Source organism: Megalops cyprinoides, chromosome 1 (assembly GCF_013368585.1).
Source record: "Megalops cyprinoides isolate fMegCyp1 chromosome 1, fMegCyp1.pri, whole genome shotgun sequence".
Taxonomy (NCBI): Eukaryota; Metazoa; Chordata; class Actinopteri; order Elopiformes; family Megalopidae; genus Megalops; species Megalops cyprinoides.
In genome coordinates, this window is record NC_050583.1 from 59,257,344 (window position 1) to 59,269,966 (window position 12,623).

At 37.6% G+C, this 12,623-nt stretch overlaps 1 protein-coding gene across 1 annotated transcript; it reads right to left on the reverse strand.

Moving 5' to 3' along the window:
- Window positions 1-756: 756 nt before the first annotated feature.
- vdac2 (voltage-dependent anion channel 2) lies at window positions 757-9,029 on the reverse strand. The gene is made up of 9 exons (XM_036530299.1): window positions 8,905-9,029; window positions 7,007-7,078; window positions 6,488-6,537; window positions 5,966-6,118; window positions 5,828-5,880; window positions 3,773-4,000; window positions 3,071-3,221; window positions 2,641-2,698; window positions 757-1,767 (listed from the first exon to the last, which is right to left on the reverse strand). Exons 2-9 carry the CDS (start codon window positions 7,071-7,073, stop codon window positions 1,676-1,678), a joined length of 852 nt encoding a protein of 283 aa, XP_036386192.1. The 5' UTR covers window positions 7,074-7,078; window positions 8,905-9,029; the 3' UTR covers window positions 757-1,675.
- Between the last annotated feature and the right edge of the window lie 3,594 nt (window positions 9,030-12,623).

Below are 12,623 nucleotides of genomic sequence, written 5' to 3' on the forward strand. Positions count from 1 at the left end.
ACTCTTCTAGTCAAATAAAACTTCCAATTGCACTTTCAAACAAGAGCTTATTAGGTCAATAGTAAAATTGAGCTCTCTTTAATCCCACTCAACATAAATGAGGATTTTCCAAAGGTAGAGATCCGTTAAACTTAATATTCTCCCACACTTATTTCTTATACAAATAACTTCATTTCCCAATCTTTAATCATATTCACTCGTCAACCCCAGAAAATTTACAGGCCATTTCTAGTACATATTTAATACTACATATCATAAGACCATTCATATAACCTTAAAAAAGCTTCCCCAGATAGTACATTGCTAAAAATAACATTAATGATCAGTGACAGGTCTTTATTTGCTCAGATTGATACAGATTTAAGATGAGCTCTCGATTCCCAAAGTGATACTCAAATGAGCCAACTGAGTTTTACTTACTTTCTTTCTGTAATTTTAAAACCAAGTGCATTGCATTTGATAAAAATAAAAACTTTCCATGTATTCATTTTCAAGACACCAACTAATTACACACTCCATCCAACACTGCAAAGGCCTACATTCCCAAATATAAAGATCACTGAAAATAGCCACAGTATTTTTCCAACATCACATGAACGGTGAAGAGTGAAATTCAATTTTCAGTGCATCTTCACTGCATATGGTAGACTAAGCTTAGCGGTTTAAATTGAGCATTTGGATGAAAAATGCAAACTTTTTTTTGGTGAATAACTACCAGTTAGTTTCTCTTCTGAAATCCAATGCTGGAGACAAAAGCTTTCTCGAGTTCAAAGACTTTATTGAAAAGTTTTAACATACACAAGAGGACTTCTGAGGTTTCTCATCAGCAATGTCTTAGCCAGTCAATAACATGGTGGGGGGCACTGACAGCTTTAGTACTGAATTCCATTTTAAGCAATTCTAGAAATTCCACTTTGGCAGTACTGTGTACTTTCATTACCATTTTCACCTGCAAGGTAGAAAATAAAACCGGCCAGTCTCTCCAAATACGCTGGTCTACAACTTACTGATTCTCACAGCAGGGAAGCTACTCCTCATAATATGAATAGTAACCACCCAAAAACTGCTCAGCTTAAGGGAGGTTTTCATCTGTAGGTTTCACTTCCTTTTAATTTCCAGTAGTCCTGATGGCTGGCAAAGCATAAAGAACAAAACTGCGAAAGCATGCCCCATGTGTGAATGAGAAGAGAGGTACGACAATATTTAAATAAAAGGTGTCTGCTGGAGTACTGGATAACATGTTGGAGGTTTACATTCTACGTTCAGAGAACTTAGGAATATCATGTTATTAACAACACTGTAGTAAATCAGAAAGCAGCCATGCCCCACTCCACAACCACCACTGATGTCTGACCAACCAAACATTGTAAAATAAAAGCAAAACATTCACAAATGTCCACTTTTGAGAAAGGTGTATTTCATTGATGGCAGCGCACAGAGTGTTGGATACATTGAAATGTATAAATAACTGACCTACTACAAGCATCTTTAATAACTACAAACCAAATGTATGGATGCCAGCTGACAGGCAACCATCTAATAGTATTACAGGATCGGGTATCTTGTTGCTTCAAACATATCCCTTTGAGAATTCCCCTGCTGGTTGAGTTGGAAATAACATTTAAGGCCAAATTCTTCTGATATTCCTTCATCTCTGACGCTATAGGGAGGTCCCTTAAGCCTCCAGCTCCAAACCCAGTCCCAGCTTGTGGCCACCAGCATTGATGCTCTTCCCATCAACCAAAGCAGACAAGATGAGCTTCACACCTGCGAGAGAAGAATGTGGAGATTACAAGTGTCGCAAACTAAAATTTTGAAAATGCATTCCAGAAAAAAAAAAAAAAAAAAAAAAAAAAAACTAATAATCACTGATATCTTGACGCAGGGCAGACAAGAGCAGGCCACTAGGGCAGAAACCTCAATGCGGTTTGATATTGTGGGCTGGTGACCAGATGCAACCAGAGGGGGTCGGAATAAATGCTGCATGTTATTATAACAAAACAGAAATCGGAACTACAAGAGAAAATAACCAAAGGTGAAGAGACAGATTATAGCTAAAGAATCTGAGTTTTGAGAACAAAAAGATCCTGTTCTTTCCTTTATGCTACCACTGGAAGATGCTTGCCACCAGCTCATAAAAGCTTTCTTGTCTGTACTTGTCTTTCAGGGTACCAAGTGTGCATACACCTCTGGAGTAAATCTATATGACACATGTACTGTTCTTAGAGACAAGTTAGAGAGTTATTATATTGTGCCAAATTATTAATTTTGGTTTAAGATGTGTAAAGTAAATTGACAAACATAAATGAAGGATATCATGAATTCTGCAATACAAAATATCTTGCTTTCAGTTTCACAACTGACAGAAAGAGTGGAGACATATTTGAAGAACAAACATGAGAATGTTTTTAGTTAAAATTTAGGTTCTTGTTCATGACATTAAACACCCACATCAAAAAGCATTTTTCAGAACAGGGGCATAATGGAGAATTAAGTCCATAAGAGAAACATGAATTTAAAAGGCTTATTGCTTTTCTTTAAAACAGGCTGTATGGCACTACATTCCCTAATTCAGTGCGAGATTCATTATTCCTTCTACTGAAACCTGCAGATGTAAGGAGGTCCTTTATGTGCACATACCTGGTCGCAGGGTTTGACTGTAGCCAACTCCCACCAGACTGGCATTATTCACTTTAGCCTGAAAAAAAATTGCATAAAAACCATCTTCAGCATTCAAATAAATTGCTTCAATTTCCAGGCAACTCAAAATCATGGAACATTAAATTTTTCTTTTTTTTTTTTAAGGACTGTACTAGCCTTCAGTCTCCTGAAATACTATGGACCACTACTCATTCAGACAGATGCCTACATATAATTCAGAGGTTAAAATAACACTGACAGCTTGACCAATTTAAGTATTAGTTATGTTCAACGACACAGGATTGAATATGCCTACTCCAGCAATTACAGCTTGATGGTTTCTGGACAACATGGATTCATAGTGAGACAGACACATACACAGCTTCAGAACAGAATGATACAGAGCTCAATGAACAAGCAATGGATATACCGAGATGGATGCACTGGAGTCCAGCTGGTACTTGGCGGCAATGCCAAAGCGTGTGCTGTTGCTGCCTGCAGTCCATGCCAGGTTGACAGACGTTTCCAGTTTGTCACTCACTTTCTGGTAAATGGATCCTCCAAACTCAGATCCATCGTTACTGAAACATTACAAAGCCATGTGAAACACAGAAACAGAGAACCCTGTTATTTCTAACTGAACCAATGACAAGCAAATAAAGGTACTCATCTACCCTTTGGCCAAAACACTGGAGAGCATCAAGAAACCACAAGTTTCCGGAAAGCTGGATTTCATTTCTCTCTGAGGATGCTGCTGTTCTATCTAGAACAGATGGCTAACACAATTTCGCAACTTTCTATGTTACTCGCCTTTTTCTTTAGAAAACTGACACATGATGTCATTCAACTCTTGCTGATCTGAGAATGCAGTGCATCTTATGCAATTCTCCTTATAAGAATCCTCCATCCACTACAGCAAAACTTCAATTTTGATCCACTCCTATTCACCATCTACACCAGCTCTCTTCAGCAATAATCATCAGCAATTTCCACCTTAAACCAAAATACTCCAAATCAGGCCCAATTTCCCATTTCATCATTTCTTTCTATGGTTCTCTGTCCCTCTTCAGGCTAAAACTCACCCATACCCTTTAAAAAACTAGACTTAAGTCATGTACCGTCTAAGACTTACACATTGGTGTGCAGTTGGAAATCACCAGTCTTGTAGCCAACTGCAAAGTTGTTCTGAGTCATTTTGGACTTGGCTGTTTCGAAGGTCATCTGGTAGCCAGCAAGCCACCCTTCATAGCCAACAACTGCTGATCCATGAATGGCTGGGCCAGCAAAGTCAAAGTCAACATCACAGCCCAGGTTGACATATTCACGCTTGTAGGCTGTCTTGACCTTCCCACTCTTCTTCCTGATAAAAAGAAAAGCATAATTTAATAGTTAACGCTCTGGGCACCAATAATCTTTCTCTGAAGTCTTGTCAAATGCTAACGCTAATTAAGGAAAACTACCAAGTAAATCGAAACGGAGACCAAAATTAAGATTTATAAAATACGCCAAACATTTTAATACACTGACAATGCCATTTATGACTCCATTTCCAAATGCCACATCAGGCCATGTCCATGTTAGCAATTAATACGTGTGTAAAAGGATCAAATATGGTCAGTAGGTGATTTGTTCATTTTTAACAGGGGAGGTGGCAGATGCACACACAGCACTCTCTCTGCTACTAACTAGGGGATGGAGAGGGGGGACGGCAGGTTAACAAGGGGGATGCATTTCGGTCATTTTGCTAACAAGGGGGATAGCTTTCCCCCCCCCCCCCCCCCCCCCTCAAATTGCCTACTGAATACGGTAAACACTCTGCACAAATTACAATGGCTGAATGAACTTACATCTGCACTTGGGTCTACTTTTCACTGACTTGTTAGGACACCAGGGCATTAACAGTCAAGCTGAATGAATATGAATCAGTCAACTGTACTTTCTCTCAAACAAGTATGTCAAGGTAAGCCACGGATATATCAATATAACCAGAAGTATGATTTTAATTATAAGAATTCAAACTACTGCTATGAGAGTACACGGACAATTTCAGACAACTCAATTACAAATTGATTAAATTCTTTAATTATTCTAACAAATTTGTAAACATTTAACATATTTAAACAAACACATTCCAATTTGTTTTCAGTTACCTCAACTAAAATATATCTGCAAAATTGGGCAGTGTGGCCATCAGCTTCAGAGGGCATCAACAAAACGTGTTCTAACCAACTGAGTGCAGGTAGACACCAAATGCATATGTGAAGGTGCAGTGGTATCATTTTTTTTTATTACAAGCTGTGTTCAGTATTGTTGTTCCCAATAAAAGCGTCTGCACATCCAAAGGCTGTTCTTTTGTCTGTCATTACATTATCCGTAAGCCAAGTACCACAGAATGACGGTTAGCCTCTCCCGCTTTATAAAAAAAAAAAAAAAAAAAAATTCCAATTTACCATCAGTTGGCATTAGCCATGCTACCTATAGTAATATGCCATTTAAAACTAGGCAAGTCAGACAGATAGAAATGCTGAAAATTTACTTACTTCCAAACCCTGTATTAACAGCTGCTTTACCTTCAGAACATTACAAACTTGTGAATTGGTAAACCTTTGAATCTCAGCACATAGTATTAGTTTGCTAATTACTAACAAATAATGCTTGTTAGCTGGCTTAAGCCACTTCACCAATTTGCGTGACAGCATTACAAATACATTCAGATTCCTATCTGAGCACAGTTGGATATAGCTGGAATGAGTATTTCTATGAAAATCACAACTATCTTAGCCCAGCTATTTGACAGTACCCCAAATGCCTTACCTATATTATACCAATGACGTGGGAAAACCTTTCAAAACAGTGGATGAACTTGGCTGTATAATATGGGCCAATTCACAGCTTTACACAAACATGCTATTCTTAATTTTAATTGTAGCACATTGTTAATGCTCCCAAACACTGGCTTGCATTACGCAATTGCTTGTGTGGGCAGGGCCAGTAATTTTATGAACTCAACTTGGCCAACCTCCCATAACTATATAAAGAGCAATGGCCAGTGTCATGTCACATTACTTAGTGCTAGCTGGGAAAATGTTTTTCCTCCCAACAAATGCAAGTATATACCAACAACTGTTTACTCCTGTAAGACACTAACATAAATGAAAATACTGTCAGTTAACAGTTGACAACTTACCCAGTGTTTGGTGAAAATGTTGTATCAAATGTCAGCTTCAAGCCTTTGGCAATCTATGAAAATAAAAAAGCAATAAATACAACAAAATACAGAGGGAATGTCTTTTTTTTTTTTAAGTCAACCCTTTTCCCTACGTACCTGGTCTTCAATAGTTATTTCTGTTCCGAGGGTGTTGTCCGTATTCCACTTCTCCGTAAAGGTCAGCCCGTACTCAGACCACTTGTATTTGGTTTCCAGGCTTCCACTGACTTTGCTGGTGTCAGTGTTGGAGGAACCAGAGGTTTTGAATTCCTGCAAAGATTCAAAACAATCATGCAACACATGCTTACTGCAAAGACACCACCAGAAAAAGATAAGACTGCTACTCAGTTCTAAGATACAAAGATGGAATGGAAACCACCTAATTAGGATCAAAACCACAGCACTAAGCCTAGGCCTGGTTCTCAGCAGCATTAGCTCTGAGCTTGGTTTTATTTGTGCTTGATAAATGTCTCTTTGATGGCAACCACTTTATATCAATATTATGGAAGCACTTCAAAAGTTTAGTTTTGGGATAACCACATAAAAAATGTTTCAAGAGCACATGTGGATTTTACTCTACATTTCAAACAAATATGAAGAAAACTGAATCTGAAGAATTATTCCATATCACAAACTTACCACTCCACTAGCAGACTTGGTCTTCACATCAAGTTTCACCAGACCAAAACCTAGAGAAAAATTCAACATGCAACCACTGTATCAATGTGCAGCTTCATGTTAATGGTGTACCATCTTCTGGTTAAATCAACATTTTATATAAAAAGTACAGTAATAAAACTGCAAATAATTATTACATGTGACACAGGGCAGTGCATTACAGTACACATTTTGGTTGGAAATTACCACTTAAGTATGTTACAGGACAGATTCTTCTCAGTAAACACATGTAATGATGATGGATTTCATGCAAGCATGTTAGCATTCGCAAACCAATGTAGCTTCAAGAGCTGATGCACAGGTCAAGGGACATTTCAAGACTTCTGTTGTACATTTCGAAACCATTATACCCCATTTCTCACCAAATTACTTGTTCAAAATATGCAAGGCATTTATGCAAATATTCAATAACTATCAAGGACATTAATAAATAAACAATTATAAATATTATTTTTATTTATAAATGATAAGAATTTGTACCATATCCTTTGTTGAAGATGTCCTTGGCAGATTTGCCGAGGTCACCATATGATGGAGGGACAGCCATTATACCTATTTAAAAAAAAAAAAAACACAAATATAGTTAGTAAGTACAAGTAAAAAGTACCATCCTTGTGCAATGAATGCTTCATGAAATGCATCCAAAAAAATGAAAAAATGAAATGGTGAAAATGATTTATAAACCAAGTATGCCAATTAAAACATCCAGTACGGAGACCTTTTTTGAGAAACTTTGGTTAATTATCTTGATAAGCGTGTGTACCTCACAATGCGGTAAATACCAATCAGACAATCGGCACAGACAGCGGCAGACCACACCTTTTATGTCACTGGTCGCTGCCAGGAGGAAGCAGTCATTCAATGGTCAGAAATGCGAAAGGGCAGAATCTGAAGCTACCAATGTGTCACCACACAAAAGTGAATTTATGATCGTCTTAGCTTCCATATTATGCTTCTCTGCAACAACATAACTAGAGCTAAGGCACGTTAATCATTATGCAGGAAGTTTTCCTCCTAAAACTCTGTTCACTTAAACCGGAATAACTCGGATACACCTTCAGCCCCAGTTCATCTTTTGATCTTATTTGCATAATCATCTCAGGCAAAAAGCATTTAAACTCAACCAGTCTGGCCAGCTTCCCTCAAATGGACTACTCCCATTTGCAATATTAAAATCCCTTCAAAAATCACACCACATTCCACTGCATATTATTAATATCTTACCCGACTAGCTAATATACCATTTGTCGTTAGAACTGAGTAGTAGCTAGATACTCAACGTAAGCACACAAGGCAGGTTACTCATGTTATGAATAAACTTATTAACCATTTATTATCCATTCCCCATTATGAAAACTGTTCAGAGTTCACCAAATCTAGTTAATTGAGACTCTACCTATTAGTTACTACCTATGGTGTACCTATAGTGCCAGAAACGCTGGCTAGCTGGCAAGCAAGCTCCCTTAGCAACAACCTATGAGCGAATATGACTTCCTTTACAACAAGATAAGCGAGCAAGCATTGTAGCGAACATTAGCTTGCTAGCTAAAAAGAGGTAGCCATCTTGAAACTGAATACAGCTCGCCAGCAATCGTTAGCTGCATCCTTACAAACTAGTTGGCAAGCTAACAATTTGACAAGCCCTGTAGCTAGCGAGTCGGTATTTATCATTTGGATATCACTATGACTAGCTGATATTTACAGTGTGCTAGGTATCTAGCTGTGGATTACTTTCCAGTGTATTTTAGCTAGTTGACACGAAAGCCAATGATAGCCAAGTAACCTTTAATTACATTACGTCTTCAATTTGCCAAGCTAATGATAGCATGCCATCGCATGCGAGATTTCATAATCTTGCCAGCTGACAAAACCAGTATGCGTGTAATAGTTTAGTAGACGAATTACTTTATCATTTCACAAACATGTTTTCGAAACTGGATGGCTAGCTAGTTTAAGCTGAACGCCCCAAGCTACAAAATGATCTGTCAAAAGAGCTGGAGTCTAGCTAGCTAGCCAACTAAGCAAAAAAGGTGGGTCCTTAGCTAGCTAGTTTGCCAGCCAGTCTAGTGAGCATGTTCTTCACAAAATAAAAGCACAGACCGAGTCAAACCAAAATAAGAGCAAGCTACTAAGTAGCTAAAGACAGCTATATCCCACTTTCTTAAGGAATAATTCGGTGCCACAGTTTAATTATCGACATAGGTTACTTTCATTTTTCCTGCACGGTGTGGGAGCACGTTACAGGCTTCAGCCCTCTATGGAATCGAAAAAAGGCCTTGTTCTAACTTCGCAAACTCCTGGCAGAAAGAACACACCTAACATTACGCTGCATTCCATGCGCGAAAAACACGTTACCGAAACGTAATGTCTCCACTCACCTGTCAAAAATGGAGCGGTAAACTAGGACTTGGGCTGTATTTTCCGGCTGTTTGAGGCGCCGCACCGCCGCAGTAAATCTCTCCAGCTGGAGGGCGAAGTGAAGGAGACACTGCAATGCCACAGCAACCTCTCATAACCTCAAACCGAAGGACCCTACCCCGAAAGGTGGTTTATATGTGCCTGTTTGAAATTAATTACTAAAGGCTTGAAATATACACTTTCACCGCTGTATGTTAATTATCATATTCAGTTGAATAAACTGATAGTTTTTTAATATGCCTACGCCTTTGAAATATTATTTATTTAGAGACAGGTAGATTCTGTATTTTAGGCAGCCACTCGGACATCTTAAAAATGTATCGCCATGGAAACTATGAAGGGAGGAGCAGATTAGCGCAAACCTGACGAAAGAAATGTCAATTTACGTAAGAGGTCTTGCGGCAACAGCTGGGACGTGAAGGGTGTGTCAAGGGACTGTGGATTGGAGTGTGTCTAATGCAGGAATGTTTAAACTAATGGATATTTGTTTACATGTACTTTTTGCTTGACATTTTAATGCCGTTTATCAAGTAATATTCGCAAAACTTGACTTTTTATTTTTTTAAAACGTATTATGGTTAAAGTTATTTGCTTAAAGTTCGTGGTTTGCGAATCACGTTATTACTGTTACTATACTATACTATAATATACTTACAATACTATAGTTAATATAGCTTACTATAAACCAGCTAGTAACTGGCTAACTGTTAACGTTAAGTTTCTAAAATCAACCAGTCAAGTTGTTTAGCTTAATTGGCTAACTCGCATATACAGATACAGCTAATAAGATAATAATTAGTCTAACAGAGAATGAGTAAATACAAGTAGCTATGGTAAAGTGTCCCGTGAAGTGTTCGACCAACGCACTTATTTGCTTGCTAGCTGCCAAGCAGATGTCGGTGGGAATGTGAGTATCTAACTAGCTAGTTGGTCTAATAATGTCTAAAGACGACAATCGGGCTACCTGTATATTATCCAAATATAATAATTTTCGAAACTGAGTCTTTATTTACAGCTGTAGTTGTTAAAATATTATTCATTGGTGAAGGGCCAGATGGAGTAATAGCAACCTCTTCTTCCAGATTTCCAACTAATATGAGACCTGTCATTAAAGTGTTATTTGGATCTGTGGTTTCATTTTTTTCCGACATCTCTCTGGTCTAACAGTAATACTAATGACTTGTGGTACAGGATTAACTGACAAAAATCAAAGAGTGTAATGTAACATTTACACATTAAGTGCACGAAAGAGCACTCAAACGTCTTTGCTAAAGTACTAAATATGAAAAGTCCCGTTTGCAATCGACATCTTGATTATTAACTCAAAGGAAAAACAACACATAACTGTAAAAACTGATGTGGCAGTTCATTTTTTTCTTTGTGAATCTGCATTTGCATGCAAGTTCTTTTAGCACCTTCAAGGTGAATGTTGGCAGTACTGAATCATAATGAAGCAGGAAAAGACAGTTACCCCTACATTTTGGGATAGATCTGCATGCTAACCAAGTACAGAAATTTGTTTCAGAAAGTCATTTTCTGAGGAGAATGAGCCTACATTAAATATTTTTGCACTTTTTAAATACTATGCTATCATGTAGTTGGGCAGTGGTGAAGGTTTTAGATCATGAGTGATGTGCACTTTAGTCGGTAATCCAAATAAATACGGATGTCAGTCTGAAATTTGGGAAAATGCAACCTTAGAGGTACAAGGGTAAATTTTGGACATATGAGGTGTTATTAGTAGCTACTATTTGTCAGATATGACATAGTAAAACAGGGCAGTCATGTTAATGCATTGCACATAAAAATGAGCTTAATCTAACCTTCCTTACATAGTGCTGTGTTGGTCTTGATTAGCTACCAATTACAACTATACTGAGGGTATTCTTCCATCTGAGGAATATCTACAGATTGTAAAGACACTAACTTGTTTGCCAGTGAGGGAACTGCATATTCCAGTACTGGCGTATCACCTGAGGTAAATATGCCAATGCTCATTTTCCTCAGAGGGGATGTCTGGTAGAAAAGGGGGGAAATTCTTGCTGAAGAGTGCAACAGAAGCACGTACAATGGGGACATGATGAACATGACTCCTAATGGCAAAAAGGTAAGAACAGATCTGAGCAAATTCCCAGAATCCTCTTTAATTCAAGGCACTCTCACACGCAGACACATTTTGGTTACGTTCATATGTTCCCTTACTAATACTAATGTATTTTTGTGACTTGTCTTGTAGTATCATAAAACACAGAAGCTGTTTGCATTATGGTTGTGTAAATGTTTAATAACGGCAGAGACATCATACATTAAACACATACAACAAATCCATAACACAGTAGAGATTATTGCTAGACCTTCCATTAAAAAGGAAAATATAGCCTTCAAAACAAAAATAAATAAAAGACAAACAGTGCCTGTTCAAAAAAAAAAAAAAAACAACATAACTACCAGAAGACGTGGGGATTTAAAAGGGTTGGTACTTAAAAATATTAAACACACAGATATCAGAGAAAATTCCAGTTATGTGTATTATGGCATCTGTAGCAGCAAGGCATTTCTCAGTTGCAGTTAGCTGGCAGATGTGGGAGGTTGAGTTTGAGAGCTTAAGCTGCAGAAATACAAAACTGCACTGAATGCCTAACAAAATGCTTGACATATTAGGCTATACAAAGAGGCAAAATCATGGCTGTTAATGCTCAACACAACATTAAAATTAACTTGAAATGTGTTTTGATTCATCCAATGAGGAGTTAAGAGATTAATTCTCACTCATTAAGGAGTCTTGAGCATTGGGTTGCTCTAAAAATAAACCACTTATGCTGTCATAAAAATTCTGACTGACATCTAGAAGAAAATACTTGACTAATATCAGCAGATATTTCCTGCAAGCAATTATTAGCATGCCATTTTTGCCCATACTGTGACACAGCTGAGTGGAACATCTTTCAGTTTGAAATGCTTAAATTATACCCAAGTCTCTCAACTGTGGTCCCAGGGGGATACTATACGCCCTTTCCCCCAACTGCGTATAATTAATTTGGTTTTATTGAGCCGTTAATTCAATACTGATCTGTAATTTTCTGTAAATCTCTCTTTACAGTTAATCCGCCATAGGTTCTTGAAAGGAACGCTACTTGAAGTTGTGTTTGTGCTAGTAAGTAAATGTTTAGCATTCAACATTTTTTTGTTAATATCATGCTTTCGACATATTTGGAGTAGATGTCTCAATGTAACATAATCTGTTCAGTTAAATATTCTAGGCCATTAAGCAACTGACTGAACAATTATTGAGATCATCTTCTTAAATCGAGTTGCACACCAATTTATATTCCTGATTTATTTAGGGAGCAGACACATAAATCAATAAATACATTTACTTGTATCCCTCTCAGCATAAACATCCTTCAAAGAACACAAAAGCCAGACAACAGATACCCATAAATGATATCCAGTCCAGATCAGGGTTCAATTAGAAGCTCATTCAAACGTCAGTAATGAACCGCTCAATTGGAATGAAGATCTAGACTAGGGTTAAGAAACACATAACACATTTTTTTGTCACACTTGCTATAAATGTATGAGGATGCAAAACATCAAAATAGTGACTATAGTGACTGAAAGAGCATTTTTCGGTATATTGCCTTCTGTGCTCAATTTGAGCTCCAAGTATTGCTATACA

What these genes read in the sequence shown, in the direction of transcription:
- vdac2 (XM_036530299.1), bottom strand. Translation starts at nt 7,073, where the DNA reads ATGGCTGTCCCTCCATCATATGGTGACCTCGGCAAATCTGCCAAGGAC. An exon ending in CCAAGTCTGCTAGTGGAGTG is followed by an intron (nt 6,119 to 6,487) that starts GTAAGTTTGTGA and finishes GAATCTTTGCAG; the next exon opens with GAATTCAAAACCTCTGGTTC. An exon ending in CAGTCAAACCCTGCGACCAG is followed by an intron (nt 1,768 to 2,640) that starts GTATGTGCACAT and finishes CTTCTCTCGCAG; the next exon opens with GTGTGAAGCTCATCTTGTCT.